Source organism: Gopherus evgoodei, chromosome 17, assembly GCF_007399415.2.
Source record: "Gopherus evgoodei ecotype Sinaloan lineage chromosome 17, rGopEvg1_v1.p, whole genome shotgun sequence".
NCBI lineage: Eukaryota > Metazoa > Chordata > Testudines > Testudinidae > Gopherus > Gopherus evgoodei.
The window spans coordinates 6,570,054-6,597,040 of NC_044338.1; the positions used below are offsets into that span (position 1 = coordinate 6,570,054).

General features: G+C 37.2%; 1 protein-coding gene across 8 annotated transcripts in view; it reads right to left on the reverse strand.

The window, feature by feature from the left end:
• The window catches only part of BCAS3 (BCAS3 microtubule associated cell migration factor), a 488,600-nt gene that overhangs the window by 385,346 nt on the left and 76,267 nt on the right, over nucleotides 1-26,987 (reverse strand). For all 8 annotated transcript variants that reach the window (XM_030537160.1, XM_030537161.1, XM_030537162.1 and 5 more), the window contains exons 8-10: nucleotides 21,376-21,483; nucleotides 17,278-17,354; nucleotides 786-862 (exon numbers count right to left, since the gene is read on the reverse strand). In XM_030537160.1, the coding sequence (XP_030393020.1) occupies nucleotides 786-862; nucleotides 17,278-17,354; nucleotides 21,376-21,483 (262 nt within the window). The remainder of the gene's footprint in view (nucleotides 1-785; nucleotides 863-17,277; nucleotides 17,355-21,375; nucleotides 21,484-26,987) is intronic.

Here is a 26,987-nt window from a genome sequence, read left to right on the forward strand (position 1 = left end):
AAGCAGCTATTCCTGTCACAGGAATGTAACCAAGGGTGAACATGAAAAAGGTAAGTGCTTCCATTTTAAAATACAAACCACACTCTGGTAACTGAAAGTGAAGTTTTCAAACACATCTTGTTTTAAATTTGCAGTGAACTTTTAGGACTACACTGGGTAAAAAGAGTGCTAATTACTTTCCTTGGCATCTAATTTTTCTCTCTTTGACTCTGAAAATAATCACAACTAATTCAATATTTTATGTTCTCAAAGACAGCTGTGGTCTAATGGATTGAGCCCAGAGGCAGGCAGCCAGAAATTTTTGAGTTCTAATCCCCAGTCTACCCACTCACTCGCTGTGTGGTCTTAGGCAAATCCTTGGACCACTTTGTGACTCAGTTTCCCCTAATGGTTAAATAGGCATACATCTGTCTCACAGGGGTGTTGAGAGTTATTGTTTAAAGAGCTGAACATGATTTTTAAGGTGTTAATTGCCAATCAAGCTATATGATGCAACCATACATTGAAACTCTCCTTTTTCTGCCAGTACTAGTCTTGTATATCCAGGCCCTGTAAGCTCACATAGTTGAACAAGGTACAGTACGTAGAGCAGAGGGATGATGTAACTGCATACAAAACACAGCTGGTAGGTCTAACTTTTGGCCTACCATCATTTGTCAACGTCCTTTTAAAGATTGTAACCTTTTTTTATTTTTATTTTTTAACAAGTCTGTTCCTGTGGTTTAGATAAAATCATTCTGGCTTCTCTATTACAGAAAATATTTAAGATTTAAGCCATTCCTTACCTTGTTTTCTGCATAAGCAAGCCAACGACTCCCAAGAGCAATGGGATTCATGTTTGGCCCCGGACAAGGATAGCAGCCTGAAAATTTTCAAAAGGCAGCACTGAGAAATATCTTAATGACTTCTTACAAAGAATTTTACTTATTGCCAAGAAAACAAAAAGTCTAAACAAAGAGCCTTCAATTGCTAATATCACTCAGCAAATGCTTACATTTTTGTAGCTGAAGATAAGATTGTGGCAAGATGAGCCATGTTATTAACAGTTAGTTAATTAATTGTAAATGCAAATTTTTCCTTATGTTTGAGTCTCTTACTTTTTAAAAATGTCATTTTGGAAGGCTGAGAATGGAGAATAGAAATCCATCACTCAAATCCATCACTCAAAACTGCATGGGATATTAACTTTACATTTAAGTTATTGGGGTTTTTAGTACTTTGAAAAGTGGATTTCTCCACATCATGGTGTAAATATATAGAATTATTTGGTTCTGTGAACCAAGGAATTTTATATATTTACACCACGATTAAGTTCATTTAACTGAATGCCTGCTGGTGATCAATAACTACAATGAGGTCAAAATCATTTTAGGTGTCTGTGGGTGGGTTTTGTTTGTTTTTAATAGAAATATTTGTGTTTACAGGTCATCTCTCACAAAGACTTATGTGGGTACTTAACTTTACCCACTCTGAGTGAAATCTTCACCCCATTAAAATCAGTGGCAGAACTCCCATTGATATCAACTTGCAATTTCACCCTGCAAGTAGTTCCATTAAGTCATTGGGACTACTCACAATGTATTAAATTAATCCCATATGTAAGTATTCATGAAAGAGCGAGCTTTAACAGCATTGACCAGAATCATGAACAGCATAAAAGAGGTAGTATGCAAGCTTCCCTTGCCTAGGTTTATTAACACATTTTAGTTTTGGCTTGCAACATCTCTTCTATCCCAGTACTGAGTATTTTTTAAGCAGACTGCCTATCACGACAAACTGCGTGCTTGTTTTGTGGTGTGTTTACAAAACTGTGCTTCCTTCCTGCCAAACTGTTCGTTCCTTATCACCTTCATTGACTCAAGTTCGGCATCAGAACTCCAGTTAGCTTCATACTAAAACTTTCCATCGCTCATAGCATCAAAGCTATATAGGGCTCAGAGGGACGCGAGAGGTCATCTAGTCCAGACCCTGCACTGAGGCAGGATCAAATATACTTAGACCACATTTGGTCCTACCTGTTATTCACAGTCTCTGTTATCAAGGAAAATAGGTGCACTTGCAAATACACAAAGTCTTAAAATTTTAATATAAATATGCATAAGGCTAGGATTCAAAGTTAAAAACAACACAGCACAGAAAATAACAGTATTGAAAAGCAGCTAAAGTTAAAGATACCCTTGAATATTTGAAAAGGCGAGGGTTAAATATATATATTTTTTAAAGTTGCCAATGTTTAAAATTAACTTAAACTAGATGGGATGCTAAATGTAACTAACAGAAAGAGCCAAAAGTTAACAAAAATATAGAAAATTCTAGTGTTAGTTATAAACAAAAGTGGGATTAAAATAAAAAATATTATAAAGACAGGTTTTAGAACAATTTGACAGAAGAAAGAGTAAAACCTAAATAAAAAGCATAAAGGGGAAAAAATCTGGAACTAAAGGCTGAGTTCTTACAATTGCAATCTGACCAGTTTGCGGTATACTGTGTCCTGTTCTCCTTCCCTGGGTCTTTTTGGGTCATTTTAGATTGTAAGGTCTTCGGGGCAGGGAACTCATAATACTATGAAGTCCAATCATATCCCAGCTGGGACCTGTAGGTACTACAACACCATAAATAATATGTAACATTTTTGCATACTATTTAGGGCTCCAATCCTGCAAACATCTATGCCTGTGCAGTTCCTAGCACCAAAGCATTGTGCTACTAACATCAATGGGATTTCACACAGATATAAGTAATTCAACTGCAAGTATTTGCAGAATTGGGGCTGATGCGTGATCTGATTCTGAGTCACCAAATGTGAAAGGCTAGTGCAATAAGGTCCTGAATCAGTAAAGTACCTTTAACCATGTGAATAGCCCTATTTGCTGGATTGAGGCCGATACTATCTAATATAGCATCTAAATGTTGGCATGGCTGGCTAAGGGAAAATTATTCATGTTAACTATCTTGGGGGGAGGTGTACAAAATATGAAAACTACAAATAATTTTATCAAGAAATATCATATCATATAAAGCCTGGATCCTATCAAAGGATTAACCATCCATATTCTCCTCAATTATCTTCCTGAAGATCTTTCACACTATATCAATTTAGAGTATTTCTCGCTTATTGGTTGACCAAGATAAAAGGTAAACAAAACAATGCATTTAAAATGTTTAGCTATGCCTCTGTCATTTACTGGAGTTTTGATTAATCCAAATCATAAAGGGTAGCCTGGGATCAGTTAACCAGCATTTTAGAACAGTACACACCTTTAGCAACAAAAGGGAATGGAAGGACTTGCAGAACACAGTGTGATACAGTACAGTGGAGAAGTGACATACAAAGAGAAAGCTAAATATAACCACACTTCTATTTGACCCATCTATTTCATGGGTCAAATTCTTGTATACTGATCAGTTAACTACAATAAGAACAAGAAAATCTATTCCTCATCTAAGGTTGACGGGGACTACAGATAAGAATGATCCTAGTACACCATTCTCTCTCATACTAGCTGTAGATCTTTATCATTTGATTCCTGAACAGCCACTTGGACAGCATTTTTAGTGAGGACAAAGGCAACACGTTTTCCTATGGCATTATTTTCTACACTGTGCAGTGTTGAAAGAGATTTAATACAATTTATTAGCAAACAGCAATTAAACTTATTTTAATATATCATTATTATATACAAAACACTAGATTTTAAAATCTCTCTTACATACATACATATGTATGTATTTATGAGAGACTCAAATATGTATTTGAAGATACTTCTTTCTGGAAACATGTCCAAGTGGATATTATACTCGTGATGCTGCATGTGTTAAATCACGCCCAATATCTATTTTTCGGAGTAGAGGTGGGAGTACTATAAAATTAAAAAAAATCGTATTAAGCCATTTCAAAGGTCATGAAGCCACGGTAACAGAAATAGCAGCAATTCATCCCACTAAACCCATCTCAAGCCAGGAAAGCAAAACCAAGCGAGCATTTTGTAAGATGCCTTTTCACCTTCTTGATCTCAGGAAGGAAAATGAAAGCAGGGAGTAAGATGCCACAATTGTTATTGCACTCTGAAAGTGCATCCAATGTGGGCAGCCAGAGCCTCTTAAGGAAAGAAAGCAAAAATCCTTCTTAAGGTTGTAAATACAAATGTGTTCTTCCGATGACATTATTGCTGTAAACCAGTAAGGACTTAATGCTGACCTCAGCTTCAGCTTGCACAACTGCTATCTGGTTCAGTAAAAACATGGAGGTCCTTTGAACTCCTCCCCCACCCCCACCCTCCGTACATCAGATATCCACAAAAAGATGTAAAGTGTTAAAATTTGTCTCAGACATCTTTGTTTTGTAATCAGACACCTGTGCTTCCCAAGCCCCACAACTACTCTGGGGTAGATACCAAAGAACAAACTGATTGTAATCTGATAATGAAACTTTAACGGATAGAGAAAAACGCATAAACCTGGCAAAAAGTAAGCAATTTAAAGACAAGTTCTCTTTTGGGGGGAAAAAAAAGCTGTCACTGATCATTTGAATGAACTGAAGACAGCAAGGAAACATAAAAAGCTTCATTCCTTCGGTTGAAATGAGTTTATACAGAAAATTAAGAGTATCTCTAGTAGCAGGTGTTTTTATTAACTGCATCATTATGTCACAGGCAGTACACTATAGATTTGCTCAACTTAATACAAACCTACTTGCAAATTAGTTCCAATAATGACCTCCGCTGAAGTCAGCAATTCAACTCAGTACTAAACTCTCTTCTCTCAATTAAGAAAAAAAGAGTGTAAAAAAAAAGAAAGCAATTCTCTTCACTTTTCTTTGTGACTCTGTGTTTTGGAATCTTCCTGCCCCATAAGAATAAACAAAGGGTTATATTTTATGGGAAGAAAAGCAAAAACTGTTTTTCTGCTATCCAAAAAAACACTTACAGCTGGAGTCAGCAGAACATCATCTACTCGGCAAATGTAAAGACAAACAGCGTGACCTGTCAGGCTTTGCTATCCAATCATTATGAGCATGACTCTCTTAAAGATTAACTTCTACTTCTACTAAACTTCAAAACAACCAAAGAAAAATCCATTCTAAGCAATAACAACAGCAGTTCTTTCATGTTTACAATGAAAATGAACATAATGAGAAAGCAGTGCGAACTGTCAAGAAGACCAAAGTTTCCAAGTCTCAATGAAGGTATCGAGAGGTCATCCAAGAGACGATCACTAAGGGAAAGCCCTTCCAATAGTACGGCAAATCATATAAGTACTTAGCAACACTACGTTTGATAAGAGGCTTTACTGGAGAGTGTAACCATCCCTCCTCTCTCCCCAATATCAAAGGTGAGCATATAGTAGAGGCTAATTTAAATATTTATAAAATACACAATTACTCTCTCTGTTTAAATTAATACACACAGAAAATAAATGAGTTTGCAGTTTGCAGTTAAGGTAAAAGACTGGAACTGAGATTTTAAAACTCTCATTTTAGAAGTAGGGCTCTATTCTCAGCTGTGCTGCAGATTTCCTATACTAACTTGGGCAAATCACCTAATATCTCTGTGCCTCATTCTTCCCATCAGCAAAATGGGAATAATACTAACCTATCTCACAATGGTAAAAAAGGCCAAATTCATTAATGCTCAGAAAGGTCTTCAGCAAAAAGGGCTATACACATGCAAAGCTGTTTTTTTATTACTGACCTGCCTTATTTTAAAATATACATTCAAAATAAGCACACAGTTTGTAATCATTTAGTTCAAAGCTGGTTTTAGTCTTCTTAGTGTTACACTGAATTTGTACAGTTGATTTTACTGGAAATGGAATGATCTCAGCCATAGTACAAGAATGCTGATTAAACCAACACAGTTCTGTAAGCCTCTAAGCAATTATGAAATCCCTGCACATTGAGTGATGAGAAGGAAAGGGATATGAGTTGTATTATTTCTCAACAGCCCTGTGCTATGCAAAACCTTGAACTCTTATAGGACTACTAGCATTCAGAGTCTCATATTCATATACGCACAATACCTGTGGTCACCTCTTCTTCTCATGATGGCAACCCACAAACTCCCACTCCAGTGCCCTGCTGTTTTCTGCTCCTGAAGAAAGCTAAGCTCCTCCATTCCCAGAAAGAAATTTCCCCTTTACTTAAATGTATTTTAAAAGCTCCTTTTCTAGTTTCAGTAACCGTAGCATGAATAGAGGGAGGGTGGTCAGAGGAGAAAGAGCAAAATCCACCTCTTCACCCATTCAGCTTTTAAACAACCAGTGAGTGGGGAAACAGGGCCATTCTGAAGTAAGTCACATAGAATATAACAGGAATTAAACCAATCGGGCTTTCCAAACTTATTCTTAAAGCTTGAATCATCCTATAAAATGTGCAGCAGCAGTTAAAGCTAACTGCATGGCAGGTACCATTTGGAAAGGAATAGATAAAAAGACAGAAAATATCATCATGGCACACTCCACATCTTGAATACTGTGTGCAGTTCTAGTTCCCCATCTGAAGAGAGAGAGATTAGAATCGGTAAAAATACAAAGAGCGACAAAAATGACTAGCGGTGTGGAACAGCTTCCATACCAGGAGAGATTAAAGAGACTGGGGTGTTACAGCTTAGAAGAAAAGATGGCTAAGGGCGGATATGATAGAGGTCTATAAAATGTGGTCTATAAGAAGTGCAAGAGATTGGACCAGATGATCTATTGAGGTCCCCTCCAGTCCTAAATTTCTATTATTCTAAAATCATAAATGCTGTGGAAAAAGTGAATAGAGAAGTGTTATTTACCCTTTCACACAATACAAGAACCAGAGGGTTACCCAATTAAATCAATACGCAGCGGGTTTAAAACAAACATAAAGAAGTACTTCTTCACATAACACACAGTCAACCTGTAGAACTCATTGCCAGGGATGCTGTGAAGGATAAAAGTATAACTGGGTTCGATAAAGAATTAGATAAGTTCTTGGAGGGTAGGTCCATAAATGGCTATTAGCGAAGGTGATCAGGGACACAACCGCATGCTCCGGATGTCCCTAACCCTTTGATTGCCAGACACTGGGACTGGACAACAGCTGATGGATCATTCGATAATTGTTGTTTTGTTTATTCCCTCTGATGCACCTAGCGCCAGCCACTGTCAGAAGACAGGCAACTAGGCTAGATGGACCCTTAGTCTGACCCAGAATGGCCATTCACACTTTCTTAATTCTACAGCAGAGATAATTTTCTGTTAAGGTCCAGGACTCTTCCATAATAGGTAGTAGGAAAAGGGAATAGAGGGAGAAGGAGTGTCTCTCTCACCAACACAAGTTGGTCCAATAAAAGATATTACCTCACCCACCTTACCTCTTGAAATCAACAAGCGTTAGGAGCCTAGCTCCTTTTGAGCATGCACATCTTGGTAACAAGAGGAACAGCACTGCATTGAAAAATTCTTATACGTATTTGGCGGGGCAATATTCCAATGCCAATTTTTCCTCACAGTCAAGGGCTTATTGTAATTAAACCTGTAATACCTTATTTTGTTTCCTCTTCAGCAACTTCCTACTCATACCAAACTCTTACCAAAATCACTGAGCCAAGAGTGCTGAATAGAGCTCTATCACAGCAGCCTTTGGATTTAAACAAAAATTAGAACACAAGTTTAATTGTCTTTAGAAGATCGGACATTTCTAATGGCTACAACCACTTATTTTTAGTTAGCACTTTTTATAAGAAACAAATGGCACTTTGACAATTAATTATGGCTCCATGTACAGAGAAAGAGTATGTGCCCTTCTCTCTCCTTTCTACATGCAATGTAAGTGGATATGCTGTTAAAACTGTTTCAGATTTATGTGCAACAGAATAAAACTTTAAGAGAAAAAGAACGGAATTGTCCACGTCAACATCATAGTTTTCCTTCAAACTGAGCCCACAGGGTTATCTCAAGACACTCTGGGTATGTTCTGTCTTTTATAGTATACTCTAGGGACTCCATATCTACATCCATTTTATAGTCTCTAAAAACGTCTGGTAATGACATCTATCAGTCTTTGTCTTTTGTCTCCATCATCTAGCCCTGGTTTCTGGTTTCCAGTGAAAGCCTCTTCAGTTAGTTGCCCTCGCCAATCCTTTTTATGTGACCATACTATAAAAATCTCCTCTTACTCAATGTTTACTGCCTTCCTTTCCCAGGTTCTCTCTGATTTCCCCCATCCCTCTTCCTCCCTTCCCCTTTGTTATTAATAGCAAGGATTCTCCTCAAATAATGATTATAACAGACATTCTTTCTCCTTTTAATGGATGTTCCATGCTTTATATCCTCCTAAGAGTGAGGATTTCATACTGGCACTGAACAATTTTATTTCAGGCTACCCCTTTGTCTTAGTCTTTATACAACACAGGAGTATGACTAGTACTACTAAAAAGGTTCTCTATACAGCATCAGTCAGTCTCTAATCCCAAACTGTGAATTGAACTGCATTTGTTTGGACGTGACACTGCCATATGACATTGGGTTAAGATCAAGTCAGAGCTGATAAGATAACCAGGGTCAAGACTGGTCAGTACGTGCACAGGAGATCTCCGAGGATAATTTACATGAGGCAGAAAATTTGCTTGAGATTTAGGAAGTGGCGTACATCCCTTTGTATCTGTTTTGCTAGAGAGCACTCTTCTACCAGGAATATAGGTTTCTGAATATAGGTATTCTGGTTTCTTGAGGGCATTAAAGATGTCTAGGCACTTTCTCAAGAACAGGGCTTTTAAACCAGATTTCCTGGCCAAATTCCAAAACGAACAATTCTATTACCTGAAAATATTTGTCTTGTAGCAATTATACAAGGTATGCTCCTTTTGCAATACCAAAAGCTGTTAAGTAGCATTGCAGCACACTATTAAATAGCTAGCTACAATAATCCACTCTAGAAGTGGCTGCATTTCAGTTATTTAAGCATCTTTATATAGTCTATATTATTTATATCAATGTATTAATTTTTCTAGCGTCCTACAGCATATGTAGCACTTCACACTCATATAAAATTACAAGATTCCTTTCTTAAAGAACTGTGCAACCTAAACTAGCCAGATAAAAGACTAAATTACAATAGACTGAGGTAAACAGAGAGCATAGAAAGAGGAGAGAAAGTAAATAATAGATAATGATACTGTTGTTGCAGGAGTATTGTTTATTCAAATGAAAACAAATCAAATAAGTTGTTTTATCTAATATTTCTTGTTTGTTTAGAGGTTTTTTTTAGCATCATCAGGCAAACCAAATCTATTTGTTTATATTTTTTATAAAGCAATATTGTTTAGAAATTCCTTTGGGATCCTTTTAGATGAAAGGCCCTACATAAATGTTATTACTTTCATACTGTCACATACTTTACTGAGATCATCTATTGTTCTTACACTTCCTTCTGTTTAAATATCACCCATACAGTCAAGCAAGAGAGCAAGCAGGCAGGACACCCCTCACTGTGAAACCATGCTCAACATCTATGGCTTTCTAACTATCCCTATCAACATATAAGTCCAGAAAGAAGATGAAGGAGTACATCCATCACTGCTAGATATGCCCTCTTCTTTCCCATTCTCAGCCAGTGTGTTATTCTCACACATACACCAATATTACAATTTCAGAGTGGTAGCCGTGTTAGTCTGTATCAGCAAAAACAACAAGGAGTCCTTGTGGCACTTTAGAGACTAGAAGTGGGTTTTAGCCCACAAAAACTTATGCCCAAATAAATTTTTTAGTCTCGAAGGTGCCACAAGGACTCCTTGTTGTTTTTGCCAATACTACAATGACCTTTATGTGGACAGACCCCTGAACCTGCAGGGGTGCAGAGTCCACCAATGCCAAGCTCACTGGAGGATCAGAATTGTAGTAATTTTGAACTACCCAACTCACAGAGAGCTCTCCTTTTCCCTTGAATTCCATCACAGCTCTTAAGATTATTTTGCTGTTGGTCCTTGGAGTCGAGTTCTTCAGGACAAGTGTCAAAAGAGTTTTCACCATAGAGGTCCCAGGCTTTTCACATCTGCTATAAACACTACTTCACGAGAGCACAAACTTGGCAGCCTTCAGGACACTATACCAGATTTAAAGCTTGGTTACGCCCTTTTTTTTTCCAGGCAATTTGAGGGGATGTATAATTTAATTTTGTTGGTTGCAGTTCATGAGCATGCCACTGTAAGATGCTATTGTTTTTAGGGTTCATATTTTGTATTCCAATGTCTGGGACAGCAGTATAACAGCACCTGGTCTTTTAACATTACTTTTAAATTTGCCAAGAACAGTCAGTTTAACTGATAAATCTGGATTTACAAACTGTCCTTTTGCCTTTATGCAAGTTTTTTCCCCAACTGTATCTATGCTTCACTGTGCTATCTTATAAATGGACTAACACTGATGGAAGATTAATCTCTGTAATTCTTGCAGAACGTCCTACAGGCCTTCTAAAAAAAAGTGGAATAATCATCCTGGTGGTAGGATAGCTCAGATTCCCAGATGCAGCTTAAGATCCCTTGTAAACCATCCTCCAGCTTTAATCACCCTATTGCTTTTTAGCATTTCTCATGTAATGCAGACACCGTTGAGACAAAGCTATCTTGCATACTTGTTTATAGATGTGAAAATAGCAGAACAACTACTAATATCCTGTGGACTTGTCACAAGAAAAGTATATGCTCTTTAATGCCCAAGAAATAAATTCTGAGCCTAGAACTTTCTGCTCACTTGAAACTCAGATCTCTTAACCTAGACCAAAGTTTTCCTGCTGCCATAAGTAAAGGTAGCCAACCAACAGAACGATTTTTAATAATGCTCAGGTTTAAACTGTTTGTTGAGTCTACATACCAATGCTTAAGCAATGTGTCAACAGGTGATATGGTGGAGGCATTTCTAGATGTTCAAAGAAAACAGAGTAAGAGTAGAGCATCCTGAAGAAGGAAAGTATAAGGTGGTTTGTTGCAATCTGGATTCGTGCCATACATGATACTATTCCACGAGATCAGACAATCAGAAGTAGCAATGTCTGCCAATTTTGATTCAGAAGTGAAAGGAATGCAAGAAATGCACAAGAGTCAGTCTTACAAAACGTACTTGTTTTAACTCCTTTAAATGTTTAATTCTTTCAGGAGACATCTAACATTCCTGTTTTTTAGCAAAGAGGCTGCTCCCCATTTGCTCATCAGTGAAGAGGAATTCTACCAAATTCACAAAAGAAGCCTAGGTGACCTGGCCTCTGGCAGGCTGAAACCAATACATCGTTTCTTGAATATGAATACTTACAACAAAAAACACAACCCACAAATTCACAGGTTAGAATATCAATTGCTGACTCTCCATGTTTATTCTATTAGCGGGACAGAAAGGTATATATTGTACAATTTTAGCCCCACGGTTACACAAAAATCTGCCTGGCTTTTATGGGCTATGAAGTACACTGGCTGAACTCTTTGGAAAATTACCTCTTAAGGGGCTAGCTGGACAGCATCAATAGAAATGTGGTGCCAGATAATGGCTGCAATAACTGTCTTCATCTCTGGAGAATAATGGATTGTGAATATATCAATATGAGGAGTGGAAGGCCAAGAGAGACTGAGCAGGCACCAGTTACTGGACGCAAAGATGATGCCACATGTATGATGTTATATTCATCTCTTTTCGGGGGGAGGGAGAAGGTTCTTTATAGAGAGTAAAGCATCCATAAAGCCACGTTTGTAAACATCAATGTTAAACCAAGTAAGCATTTTTGGAGAGGCAGTTGCAGGAGCATTGATGGCATACAAATCAATGAAGTACAGTTATTTCACATTTACTCATTAGAAAGACCAAAAAAAGCTTGCACATTATTCTGAATGCCAGTTTTTGATCATGCAGTCACATGCAATATTCAAAGAGAAAGGCTCTGAAGCAAAACTGATTTGTACCAGAGTCCAAGTCCAATGATCTAAAATCTGCACCTCAGCATTCACACCTAGCAAAAGGAACAAATTTTCAATGCAAGTGCCAGATGAGTTCAGTGAGCTGGGCTACAAGGAAATATTTCAAAAACAGTAAACATTCAGCCATCCTTGGATTCGTTCTTTTTTTTTCCCTTCATGATGCAGGCCTTCCCTTGATAAAGCTGACTTGCCTGCAAATGTAGGCACAGTAGAGAGTGGAATGCCATAGGGAAGTTACAGACATGAATTCTTTGCAAATTGAGAGTGTGCCTTTACTTAGCTAACAGATGTAGAAGCAGAATACCTCTCACAGTGTAGATTATTGTATATACTGGATATGGAAGTTCAAGTGATTTTCCCATGATTATCCACAATATATTTTCCGTGCGAGTTCAAACACCGGGCTTAAACTGACACACAGAGATGGGGGCACCTGTAAAATCAGTATTTATTATGAAAGCCTAAAGTAAAATTGGTTGTTTCTCTTTCACTCAATTCAATCATTACATTTTCATCTAACTAAATCCTATACTAATACAATGTTAAAGTGGCACAGTTAGCCTCACAAAAAAGTCAGGAAATGCAGAAGCTAATGTTCCAACAGCCGCATGAACATGACCGTGTTGCAGATCCTGAATATTCTATGCAACATTTATTACAACAATATAGTAAGCTATATTTTCAACCACAAAAACAGGCATACCACATATATGCAACACAGCTGCATTAACATAGCTTGTACAACCTTAACTTCTAAATTCCTGGCACTATGATCTTAATTGTATGTTTTTAAAAAATCAATTAAAAAAAGGATGATGCATTCTGCTTCTGCTTAGCATTTAAATGGGTGATTTCCCACATCAGCAGCTGCTGTTGTTGAACTGGAGGCAATTTTTATTGGTTTACATTACGACAGCAGCATCTTCAGATGGACAGAGAACAGTTCTAATTCGGGTCTGAGTTCTAGCCCCTTAATACCCCCTCTCCTTCAGCATAAAGGAGCCTGAACACAGCTGGATCCCTTTTCTAGGAGTTTGCCTAGTAAAGGGCGATTCTCTAGGCAGCCCTACACTGCCCTCGTTCCACCAGCCCCCAGTGTAGAGGTGTATCAGTGGGGTGGGGAGGCCAGTGACACAAAAAGGCACTGCTCAGAATTGAGGTCAGAAACGTGTTATTTTAAAATCAAAATGTAGACTGTATAAAATATTATAGTATACGGTGAAACTGCAGGAAAACTCTAAAATGATTAGACATACATTTTTCTCCCCCCACAACAATGACTTACTTCTGTCCCTGATGTTAAAGCAAACTTTTTTCTTGTTTGGGGTAAATACTTGTCTTTTTGGTAAATGATTATGCTGTGTGCTTTTCAATGTGCATCTCGCTCATCCAAATTATCCTAGCAGTAGATTATCCTTAACTCAGCCTTCATTGATTAAAGGACTGGACAATGTCCAGTCATGTTCAAAAGGAGGCAGGGCTTCATTATGTTCTTAAACACCCATTGGGCATTCCCATTAGTGATTTTCCAATAATACATGTTTATTTCCCCCCTAAAACCAACCAAGGTTCTAGACCTCACTGTGGACTTTCTCCATAGCAAGTTCCAAAATTTTAGCCATGTTTTTTGTTGCCTTTTATTTAACAGTGTGGTTTAGATATTTTCTGAAGGGGAAAACATTTCACTTCCCTTTCCTAAACTCAAAAATGGCTAAAAAGATTTTGATCAAACTTTCTAAAAAACAAAGTTCTGGGTACAGACCAAGGAGTAGGTTTTTAGAGACAAAAATGACACCTAATGTCAACTGAATTTCAAAGGGAGTTAGAACCTAACTGCCAAAAGTGTCAGCCCCAAAAATATTTTGGGACTTGAGTGTATGTGAAAACTGAAGATTATAACTAAAACTGTCTGTGGCCTTAAAACATGGCAAGGCACTATATCTGCTGTAATAAGCATATTCACTATTAAGAGAAAAGGGCTTCTAAGTCCCATTTTAGAGTTCTGAGTGCAACTTGCAGTATATAAAGAAATAGCACAGCACCAAAAAGGTCCATTCAGCTAGAACAGAGAATGTGAAAAATGTTATGAATCTCACATTAAAAGCTAAAATGTATGGAGTATTATAAATTAATTACCATTTGGAGAAAAACCCTTTTTGTACTGAGGTTTCAAAAAATTTTTATTTCCAGTAGCTCAGTAAACATTCACAAAAGCTGTATTTTTATTTCGACTCTTCATGACTGACTACTCCAGTATTGAAAATGCAGTGAAAATTAAAGCAATGTTGAGGGCATCCAATGGCTTAGGAACATTTGCCATTTCCAAATAATTTATAGTTTGTAGCATAATTTAAGCTGAAATATGACAAATTGCTACCACACATATTCTTAATGAGTGAGTAATTCAGTTATTAGAGACAATTTGGGTGAGGTAATATCTTTTATTGGACCAACTTCGGTTGGTGAGAGAGACAAGCAGAAGTTGGTCCAACAAAAGATATTACCTCACCCACTTTGTCTCGCTAACATCCTAGGACCGACACAGCTACAAGCTACATTAAATAATCTAGATAATCACATTTCTGGTTTTGAGCAGAGCAGCAAGGTATAATACCTTATTTATTCAGTAGGTTTTAAATGGATAACCAAAATCCCCATCCCAGCTTACCTTTTATTAAAAATATAGTCATGGTTTTAAAAATTCAAGTTTAATATAAAGGAACCATAATGTAAGTGTGTAATTAGGTGTGTATATACTGTAGGCACATACATAGGGTGACCAGACAGCAAATGTGAACAATCAGGACAGGGAGCTGTGGGTAGTAGGAGCATATATAAGAGAAAGGCCCAAAAATTGTGACTGTCCATATAAAATTGGGACATCTAGTCATCCTACACATACAACAATATCAAAAATCAAAATGAAGATACTAAATAGGGATTTTGGGGGGGTTGGCTGTTTTGTTTTTTCTTTCTACAAACAAAACATTACTTTCTCAGGCACTTTTCAATAAATCAGTGTTTTGGTTTAATATTACATAACAGTCTTTGTTGTCATCTGCATTATTTTTTGACATCAGGAATAGAGATATTCCTGTGCTGAATACCGTGGAGTACTTTTCTGTAGTTTCATACAACCAGTCAATTAACTTTTGGAAACAAATTTTCATCATCATCTCCTGTTTTCTCTTGAGAATAATCAGAACTAGATTTTTTAAAAAAAAAAAAGAGGAAATTACCAAAATACCTAGTTGAAAGTTTTAATTTTTGAACCCTGTGCAAAATAAAGCTAAATTTGTACCTTGATTGTATAAGGTATAAAAAGGAACAACAACAAAAGCTTTAATTCAAAGAATGTGTCCATGAAGTTCTATTGAGTGAATGCTAGGAACCTGTTATGTCCATCGTGTAGGGAGAAACTGACACCTATTGGCAACTTTAATATTACTGTATAATGGTACTTTTCCTCAAAGTAATAAGGAACAGTTTCATCTCTGGATATATTTTAATAAAGGGAAGTGAGATATTTTTTGTTATATGAGTACTTAAAAGGAAGCCTTTTTTCCATCTAAATTCCAAGAGTACTTTAAGGTTTTCCTTTTAAACACAGAACATCATCAGTAGTGTAATTATGCTCCAATCAGATGCTGGAAACATCAGTAAACAATTATTTGAAGAGGCCATCCTAGTGAACAAACACAAGCACTCTTCATCAACAGTTTGGAGAGATTACATTTCACTTCTGGGACTAAACGCGGTTTAATGTTACATACATGATATGCTCAGTCTTCGGTCCAAGTGTACCATGTACCATTTTTAGCAACCTCCACAGACAAATCAGGAACCACATCAGGAGAAATATCCTGTCTTTCCAACTGCACTATGAATTACTCTAGTACAGATATCAGTGTCAGAAGATCTCTCTCCAGAAGCATCCCGGTGTCTGGGGTGTACCTTATCAGCCATCAAGGACTATACTTAAAAATGGCATAAAAGGCACCAGTAATATCAGGAAACAAATGTCAGTAGCAAACAACTTCTCCAAGCTTGAGCTAACAGTCTAAGGGCTTGTCTACATCAGAAAGTTGCAGCGCTGGTGAGGGAGTTACAGCGCTGCAACTTAGGAGGTGTACACATCTGCAGGGCACCACCAGCGCTGCAACTCCCTGTTTGCAGCGCTGGCCGTACTCCCGTTTTGTCTCGGGTGTAGAGGATCCAGCGCTGGTGATCCAGCGCTGGTAATCAAGTATAGACACTTACCAGCGCTTTTCTTGACCTCCGTGGAATAAGCAGGTATCCCAGCATACCTGAGGAAGCCTCTGGTAATCAAGCTGGTCTCCTTCCCCGGCTTGCTCTCGCGTTCCCCGAACCCCGAGCAAGCAGGTCTCCTTCCCTGCGGTTTGCAGGGTGGTTCGGGGAACGCGAGAGCAAACCGCGGCGAAGCTGGTCTCCTTTCCCGGTTTGCTCTCTCGTTCCCCGAACCCCCGAGCAAGCAGGTCTCCTTCCCTGCGGTTTGCAGGGTGGTTCGGGGAACGCGAGAGCAAACCGCGGCGAAGCTGGTCTCCTTTCCCGGTTTGCTCTCGCGTTCCCCGAACCCCCCTTGAAGCCGCCCAACAGCGCTGCAGTGTGGCCACATCTAACACCACTTGCAGCGCTGGTTGCTGTAAGTGTGGCCACTCTGCAGCGCTGGCCCTATACAGCTGTACTAATACAGCTGTAACAACCAGCGCTGCAAAATTTTAGATGTAGACATGGCCTAAGTTACTAATTCAGTAGGTAGCAACAGCTGTGTGCAGATATGCCCTTTCCTAGCACAATGTGGTCCTGATCTCATTAACCTTTAGGTGCTACCACAATGAAAATATTAATAATAATGGAAAAACAGATCTAGGACTACAGACAATGAACAGCCAAAAAAATGGACAGACCACTGGAATTATCACACTCAATCCAATGTAGATTAAACATAAAATCTACAGCTGAAAACAAAGAGCACTAAGAGTAATCAGAGCAGCATATAACAAACTAATAATAGAAGTATCATTAATAAAAGTGCTTTTCACTACAAATGAGAATTTAGGTATGATGATAAATATGCAAAACAACACAAATACACAGAAATAATGAGACTTGATTCTTGGAGGTGATGGAGCACCTGCAATTCTAAACAAAGTCACTGAGAGGTGCAAATACTTAGCATTTTAGGGGGAGAAAAATAGACCTTTAGGGATCAACATTCATTGCAATGTGGTTTTTTGACTTGCAGTTTGATTCTGTTGACAACTCCAAGTCTGTTTTATGGGACTACAACTATTCACCAGAGCAGAGAAACTGAATCCAATATCATACATACTTGTAACGAAGAATTTTTTTGTGAATGTACAGCTGTCGAAGGCAGCAATTTTCTCTTGCAAGACAACAACAAGTATCCTAAAAACACAAAAATGAAAACATGTGTACTTGAAATATTAATTCTCTTGGTTTAAGATTCAATATTTAAAACGTAATTGTTTCAAGACCATCAATTTAAATTCTTGAGCAACAAACTGCCAGTTCTCCAGTAACTGGCAGTTGCTAAAGAGAGTCTCACCCCCATCACATAACCTGCCCTTCAGGAAGTATACAAATACCATGCAGAGCAGTGCAGCATCTATGATATACCCCCTGTAATAAAAGATCCATTAGAAAAGAAAAAAATGGAATTGCAAGAATCCGGCATTGTCCTTAGTGTCTCAAATCATAATCAAATCAACAATCAGCACACAGACTAATCTAAAAGGAAGTCTTTTACCATGGAAATAATCACATTGTTTATTTCATTGCAAATCTGTCAAACTACTAATAGTAAATATTACTGTTAGTAGATACCAACAGTGTTTTTTTCCCCCTTATGAACGCACAGCACCATGGAATTAAAGATTAGAGAAATAGGCTTTATGTAATAAATCGCTTCCAGTGATTGATTATCAGCATCCTGAATGCAAGGACAATGAAAAAAAATTCAACGGGACAGCTATTGTTCAGTTACCTTTGGCAATTTCAGTTCTTTACAGTGCAAATACCAATACACAGAAATACTGTCCTACATTTTTTAGCCTTTAAAACAAAGGGCCATATATTTGGGGGGAGGGGGAATGTATGTAGACAGCCACCCACCCACAAAATTGGATCTGCCAAGCCAAGTGCCTTAGGACCAACCTCAAAGTCATATGAGCCAACAAAGGATCTCAGTAGCTTGGATCTAGCTAGGTTCTATCATTTTTGGATTCCTATGATCCAAGGTGGCTGTCTGTGTTGGGACATAATCAAAACCACTTTCATATCAATCCCTATTAGCTCCAGAGAATTAGCACAGATTATGGTGTGCCTGTTTGCCCCTATCCTGCCTCTTCTTCTGAGATCATAGAGACTTCTTTTAAGAGTTTGGGGGGCTCCTTTTGAGAAGAATATCTAGCTGCTCTATTCATAGGCAAAAGATCCTAAGAACTTTTGTCCTGATGGACTTGAGGACTTCCCTGGCTAGGATTAGACTCATCAGACTTCTTCAGCAAAGACTCAGAAGAAACTCCTGGCCCCAGATGGTTAGGATCCTTTCTCCATGCATAAGGCTCTAGAACTACTATAGCAGGGTAGGAAATCTAGCTATTCTAATACAAACCCAGAAGCAAGAGAAAGAATGGGCTCTGCATCCGCTTTGGATGACAGAAAATGAAGAACTCTGGGACAGTTTTCTGGGGGGGGGTTCACATCCCTACATTTACAATGCTGGAACAGGAAAGCATGTGCTTTGAAATGAGTTCTGTTGCCAAATGGCAGGACATGCAGTCTTACAGCAGGAATCTACACAGGCAATGTCATGAAGGAAAATTATAGTTCAGGGGTCCATGAGTGTTTCTGTTATAAAAGCCTCTTTTTTTCTCAATAATTTACAACTTGTCTTGTCTGAAATGAATACTAATTTTTATCCCAAACCTAACTGCTTTTACTGTCAACTATTTTTAGTTTAACAAAATGAATTCCAACTGTTTAAATCACAGGAAAGGAGAACAAAAAGGAAGTGTATCGGTTTTATGTAACTTCTTCCAGGAGGTCTCTAAGAAATTAGCCAATTAATAATGGACAGACTGAAAAGAAGTCAAGTATAAGGTTGGTTTTTTTAAAGTATAATGTCTATAAAATTTGTATTTGTTTTGATCACAACATTCTCCCCGATCTGTCTCATATTTCCTGTCTTCTGCTCTTAGAGGCAGAGACTGTGTTTTCCTTTATGGACAGTGACTAACAGATTATGGATGGTTTTGGAATACAAATATAAATACTGAATGCTTTTCTATTCTTCTGCTATTCAAATTTTATTTTAAAAACTTCAATTTTGCACTGCATTATTCTACAGTATAGCTAATGCCCCATTAGGACTTCAAATGGCCATTTTTCATGCATTTTCAATCTGAAATAGTGAACTTTTCTTGGATGATAATAGAATCTGATATGTTCCAGAAAAACAACTACCCTTGATACAGCCCCACAACTTTAAAGTAGCTATTCCATTTTCACCACTTAGGGGAAAAAAAACATTAGCACCTGGAGAGAGTTTTTTTAGTTGGGAGACTTTGAATGATGTTTTGCCTTTTGACTGTTTTTACAATTGGACTTTTCTTCTGCTAAAAAAGAAAAAAAAAAAAGAAAGACAGACTAGACTGGAAAGATTTACTATCATCACACTGTCCACAAGGGAACTTTAAATTTTTAAAGAGACAGTTGCACAGATACATACTGAACTCTTTCTGACAGACTGTTAAAGGAACAGTGACCTATTTTGTGAAAATTTTCTTTTCTATTCTTAGTTTAACTTCTTCAATTCAATTCCGTTATTTGATACTGTCCCACTGATACGGAATTTCATTGTGGATAGTTAACACTAACATACTATTTAGTCCTTTAATTCTACTATAGCATCAAATTATATTACTTTATTGTGTTATGAAAATTACTTGTTTGTTCAACTGTTCTGTATTCTAATGTTTCCTTCAACTATTCATCTCTGATTAATTTAGACATTGATATTCTCTATGGTGCCACAGTAGAGAAGTGCCTGTTTTAACAAAATTTGTAGCGGTTTTTAGACGCCTCACCCTTTTATTCCTTTAACGTCATCATCATCTCCCTCTTCCCAATGTAGTTTTCTATTCTCTCTGTCTTTAAAACTGACACTTATTCAAACCTGCCATTTATTTCTTTACACAATATTCAAAATAGATTTGACTGTTGCCACCTGTTTATCTCTAACTTTCTCAATTCTCACTTTGCACCACACCCCATTCGTCAATCTGTTTAAAATGATGCTGCTAAAATCAGCACCATACAAAATATTTTCAATTAGAGCATTTCTTAATAAATTATATTTTACATTTCTATAGCACCTTCCATCTTGAAGGATCCCAAAGTACATCACAAACTATACCTATAGCACCAATGAAATGCAGCAATTTCTCTAGGCCTAAGTTTCTCCATCTGTAACATGGGAATGACACTGTTCCCTCCTCTATAAAGTACCTTCAGATATAAGGATGAAGTTTGCTGTAAAAAAGTGTTGTTAATAAATAACTAATAACATGAGGTAGAGAGAAGTAGCCATCCATGCAGGCAGTCCACTAGTGGGGATGGGGAAAAGAGAATTTTGGTCAAAGCCATCAAAGTGACCTCTCTTATTAGAAGTGCCAAAGGATCATTTCTATTTTCATGCAGATACAGACAGACCTTGGACTTTGTATCTCTTTTGACTGAAAACACAGTGTAGGATATTCAGTTTTATCCACCTCAGAAATGTGAAGGGCTGAGTTAGCCTGACAGGATCTGAACCTGTGGTTCCGGAGAACCGCAGTATTTCAGAGCTGGTGCTTAGATACTTCTAAGCGATCCTCTTTCAGGATTTAGGTATTCAAAGTGTTGTTATTCCAGAAAAAAATACACTGCTTTATCTAGTTCCCACCTTCTAGCATAAATGAGTAGAATTATTATTTATACAAATCAGAATGCATATGAGGTCTTTATATATACTCTATCAAGACACAAGGTTCTGCCAGCTCAAATACTGACTTAAGAATGTTAATTGATTTAACAGCACTGTGCCCCAGATTCCCAATCCGTAAAAAGGATTCCTTCACATTCCTACATACTAAGATATCATGACGCTTAATCAGTTCATATCTGTAAAGTGTTTTCAAATGGTCATCACTGCAGAAGTATTGTCCTATTTTAAGTCAAAATATTCCTTGAAAAGTGAAAAACCCAAGCTCTACTTTTGGCAGAACTGAGACGCCTGCATGATATTTTAAAATCCTAAAGCCAGTCAATGGATAAAATGTAAACTTTGATTGTTACTAAAGTTTTCTATGCTGCAAAAACAAAAAAACCCTGCTACCATACAAAGAGAGTGAAGGAAAGTTTCTACCTTTTGTTGCAATGCAGATCATAAATAGGAGTTTTGAACTGTATGGATTTGACCATCTCTCCTGTTCGCAAAGAGTAAAGGTCCACACAGCAGTAAGGTGGGCTTGTGCTGAAAGGATCGAGGAAAACGAAGTTTAGATATTGTACATTTTTAAACTATTGTCTTAAAAATATTAAAACCAAACTACTCGTGATTTGTCCTTCTGTTCCCCCTTCTTAGCCCCTCCAGGCCCGATCTAGTAAAAAGTATACGAAGGCTATTCCAATGAAGCTCAACACTCTGGGCTTTTGTAAAATAAAATTGATAAAGTAGCTGGAAGAATAGGATGAAGAGTATAGATATACAGATGAAGTGAGATGCAAAGGAATATGACTTGGGTCTGGGAGGAAGTTCAGTTTGCAGAATATTTTGTTCAATCATTTCAGACTTTTGTATTGTTATCAGAAACCTTACCTATAGCATTACCTGTAACCCTTTTGGATTTTATTACAATAGTGTGGCTAGTAATGAATTTCAAGGATCTGAAATATCAGTGTCCAAGAAAGGCATTTCCTATAATTCTACACAAACTAGTACAATCTGCTGTTAATGACCCATGTAGTTAACTTTCTGGTGATAAGGTTATATTCTAGTTAAAGGTATAAAAATGGATAACATCAAAATTATTATCATTTCAAGTTTGCAACTAAATTGGCAATAATAAATAATTCAAAAATTTACTAGTTATGATAAACAGTGATAATTACAGAGTTCAAAAAGCATAACCACAGTGTAGTTACATTGTAATTACAGTGTAACTAAAAACAAGGTTTATAAAATTTAACCATTTTTAAATTAAATTACACAAAATACAGGCTAGTTATATTACTGTAAAAAGCTACAAAACAGGCTACAAAAGAGGCATCACTAAAAGCAGAATACAACACATCACAGCTTGTTTCTCTGCACAGATAAATCTCTCCTCTTGGAGGCAAGATTTTTCTCCCATTTCAAACATACTGGAAAATGCAGAAAGGAGGACAAGACAAGTCAAAACATGATCTCACAGTTAATTCCCCACCAGAGATGGAAAATGCAAGATATCATCTCTAGGTAGAGAACACAGATATTAAACATTTATTAAAGCTAATGTTTAAAATCAAGTTTACACAAGTTAGGAAGGAAGGTACTGTACATCTGGGGTCAGGCTTGAGTTATGAGAGATTACAAGCAGCAGTTACAAGGTTCACAAGATACATACATAGCACATAACCAGCACAGACCCAGATTGGGTTGTGGGAATTTTTAAAGTGTCAGTGAATAAGTGATCTTGGGTATGAAACCCACAGAATGTATTCTGAGTCTAAGTCAATATTGGTGTAGGGAACAGGTACATGTCTCTTAGTTCGTCAGGGAAGCAGTCTTGTTTACTCGTCCTAGTACTGACGGTGTCCTGTGATGTGCTCCATGCAGATGTCTCTGGAGCACCTTATTATACTGGATTTTAGCCAAAAGGCCAAGCAACAGCATCCCATTTTTGGTTCAATTATTAAATGATTTCAACAAAATCTATCTTTGTATCTGAAATCTTACTTTTTTTGAAGATTTGCATAGTAGCATATAGTTTAATTTAACTAAATAACCTGTTTATGAATAATGTTGAGGTCCATTTCCCAGCATATCATAAATTTGCTAATTTCCAAAAAAGATTAATCCATAAATTCAATGTTGTTGTTATTGGTATTTTTAAGAGAAATAAAATCTTTTGGGGGGGGGTTGTTTTGTTTTTTAAAGTACAGTGAAACCTTCCTCAGTTGTACAAAACAAACTCTTCTTTGTGATAAGGTAAGCTAAAGAAACAGAGGAGAGAGTATGTTATATAAGTGAAATAACAGCAGAAAAAAATATTCACTTTCAAACTAATTTAAATCTAATTCTCATGGGACAAAACAAGTTTTTCCAAATTATTTGGGGACATATTCAATTTTGCCAAAGGTCCAGTAATAAGAAGAGGGTCATTATGGGGTCCTCTTTCAACATTCTACATATGTCCCAAGACTTTTTGGAAGGATAAGGATGAATGTGTGCCTCCTGTATTTGGAAAGGGAGAGGGTATTATTACACTGATTCCATGATATCCTCAACAGCTACGAACCTTTTCTGTACAACCGCAGTCGGCTAAGTGTTTAATTTCACTGATCCCAAAGTCAGACTTCGGAACAGCGGATCTGACCCACAAAATATGGGTCACTTGACAAGTATGCAGTTCTCAATTTGTTCTAGCTATTTACATAGGATTTCACTCTAACACTTACTTAAATGGATACATATTATACTATATGGCAACAGTTGAATCACATGGCAACTTCTGCTATATAGACATGCAGAACCCACATCACATTTATTGTAGACTCTTGTTTAAACAGTACCGAGCTTTTCAAATAGTTTGTGTTGCTTTTATCATTTTACTATAAATAAAACTCTACAGCCATTTCTTAATAAAAGGGCAAACTTTTTGTAGATAAAAAAAAGTGCTGAGTGTTACAATAGAGTTGAGAAGGGTAGTGGTGGATACCATTTCACAAGCTGGAGAGAGGCTTTGATGTGGCAGTTCTCTTCTATAACACCTTTTTTTCCTCCAAGAGTGCATTAAAATGATGGCTATTTCTAGGTCAACGAATATGAAACAGCACAAATTGCCAGCTGAATAAACATACTAAGTATGGGTAAAGAGAATGTGTTTCCTTTTGCGCATATCTGCTTTATTTTACAGCATTTTACACAATTCCTGATACAATACTTGCTTGTGTTTTGGACCTAGGCTGCTGAAGAATTTTTCTGGAGAACTAGAGACACAAATACGGACCATTTCCTATCTAGAATCCAACAAGAATATGGTGTGCAAAATACGCATATACTGTTGAGAACCAACATGTACACAAACATTTTCAAAAAACAACAACACATAATTAACTCCCACAGAAATTCTTTCATAAAGAATCATTTGCTCCAGGCACATACCTATGTTAATAATTAAAGGAGAAGGTACATCAGTGTCAACCATTTACAAGACCAAAAGATGGGACACAACAATCAGTGACCTTCAATTAGCAGTTCATTACTACTAGAGGATGTTGGAAAGCAAGTGCTGATCTATTTGCCAACTTGCCCTGATGTAACTAAATCTGCTTCCTAAAGCCAATTTAACCATTTTTGGTGCAAGTCTGTGCATGGAACTCCCTTATTTCAGAACAGAAGTGATTAAGGTTGATTTAGGTAAAGTCAGACTATTAATTCCCATCTCTTGTTATTGCTGTGCAATTTGTGTGCACACCAACCCTGTAATCTTGATAATTAAACTTCACATTTGGACATCATGAGTGAGATTCTCAGCATTAAAGGCACTAGGAAAAGTCGTCAAAATCCATTTGTTGCTAAAGTTCAAGCCTACAGTCTGGTAATACAGGTTTAGCAGAAACAACAACTGTGTTTAGGAAGGGGTAAAATCTCATGTACTGTCTGGAACAAAAATAGCACAATCTCTAATGTCCCTTGGACCCTCAGGCTGGCAACACGGTGAGCTAAAAAAACAATGAGGAGTCCAGTGGCACCTTAAAGACTAAGAGATTTATTTGGGCATAAGCTTTTGTGGGTAAAAAACCAACTTCAGATTGTTCTCTACTTCTTTTACATGATGCCTTCTCATTGGCTGGTCATGACAATATCATTTTAACAATATTCATGTAGACGAGCAAGTAGCTTTGGCTAAAACAAACATCACGTTTAAAAGGAAAAGCTAATGCTGCAAGAGGAATGTGGCTTGGATCAAAAGTACATTGAATTTCACCAGGCTTTGATTCAAAGCTTTCTTGCAAACCACACCTTTCTTCTCGCCCCCTATTGCACTGCTGCACATGGTCTGGCAAGTTGTTCCTATGATCTTCTATTTACTTTTGACACATACACACCCCCAAAAATATACAGAAAATGTAAAATATTTTAGAACAATGAGAATCTGAAGATGTTGGATCCAATCATCAGAATCTTTTAGTGGTAGCAATAACAAATGAAGTCAGTGAGAGTTGCAAGCATTCTGCAAGTTTTTGTACATTACACCCACATTTTATATAGAAAAACATTAACATTTACACATACTTTCCTACCATTCTAAGACTCAGCTTGACATTTACAGATAAATTTATAATTTTATGTTACAACAATAGTAGACAATTTAATGATATCCAGGAATCTAGAAAGTTTTTTTAGGCCATTTTGCATCTAATTCTACAAGAAGCTGTGCACCTCTTATGGAATGCACTGAGGACCAGAAATAAGCTACTGGGCTAAATTTTCAAAAGAGCTCAACTAAGTTCTCCCATAACAAGTTGAGTTAAAGACTATAGGGGAGCCTAATTTTTAACTTTACTTGCTAGTTTGTGGAAAAGCTACAAACTGCCTTGTCTTGAATTAGTTAATCTGAGTTAGCAAACTCAAAACCACACCTTTTTTCCTACTAAAGAAAAGGCCTCTGTGGCCACTGAGCACTTCTGAAAATCTGGCCACTTCATCTAGGTACAGAGCTCTCCTGAAAATATGGCCCTGATTCTGGGAATTATTGAAAATCTAGCCCCACCAACTCTTTCACTAAGCACTTAAGCTAGACCTTGAATCCAGGCCTATAGAGGTAAAGATATTTAAGAATATTAATCTCCTCCTTCCATACCACTTACTCCAAGCAACATCCTTTTACTACTGGACTCTGTTATTACTAATATAGAGAAAATACTAATATTCTAAGTATATTTATATTAAAAATCATAAATGTGTGTTCAGTAAGATCTAACAGGGTAGACCAGGGGTAGGCAACCTATAGCATGCGTGCCGAAGTCGGCACGCAAGCTGATTTTCAGTGGCACTCACAATGCCCGGGTCCTGGCCAGCGATTCAGGTTGGCTCTGCATTTTAATTTAATTTTAAACGAAGCTTCTTAAACATTTGTAAAACCTTATTTACTTTACATATAACAATAGTTTAGTTATATATTCTAGACGTAGAGGAAGAGATCTTCTAAAAATATTAACTTGTATTACTGGCACATGAAACCTTACATTAGAGTGAATACATGAAGACTCGGCACACCACTTCTGAAAGGTTGCCGACCCCTGGGATAGACAGTAAATATTCAAAGACATTATCCTTTACCAGAGGCTCTAAGGATCTTGGAAAGTTTACTGAGACAAAATATTTAATGTAGGAATTTTCTTTGCTAAGCAACCAATGGCCAAACAGATACACACTCAAAATCTTTAAAGTGTTTGAAGAGACACCAATTATGTTAACATAATTAACAGAAGTACATTTAAATGTGTACCACAGAAATAGTGGTATCTCAACTACTGTGGAACAACAATTAAAAACTTCACTTCACGGACTGCATGGAAACAATCTTTTACAAAAGAATTTGAAAACTTTTGGGTGGAAACCAAAACACGAAGTCATGGAGCCCATGGAATGCAACACATCACAATACTGAGAAGGTAATAAATTGCTCCATCTTGTTTTCTTTCTGAAACAGATTAACATTAAAATCACCACTGGGTCATGTATGCTCCCTCTTCTACTTACTCAGTTAA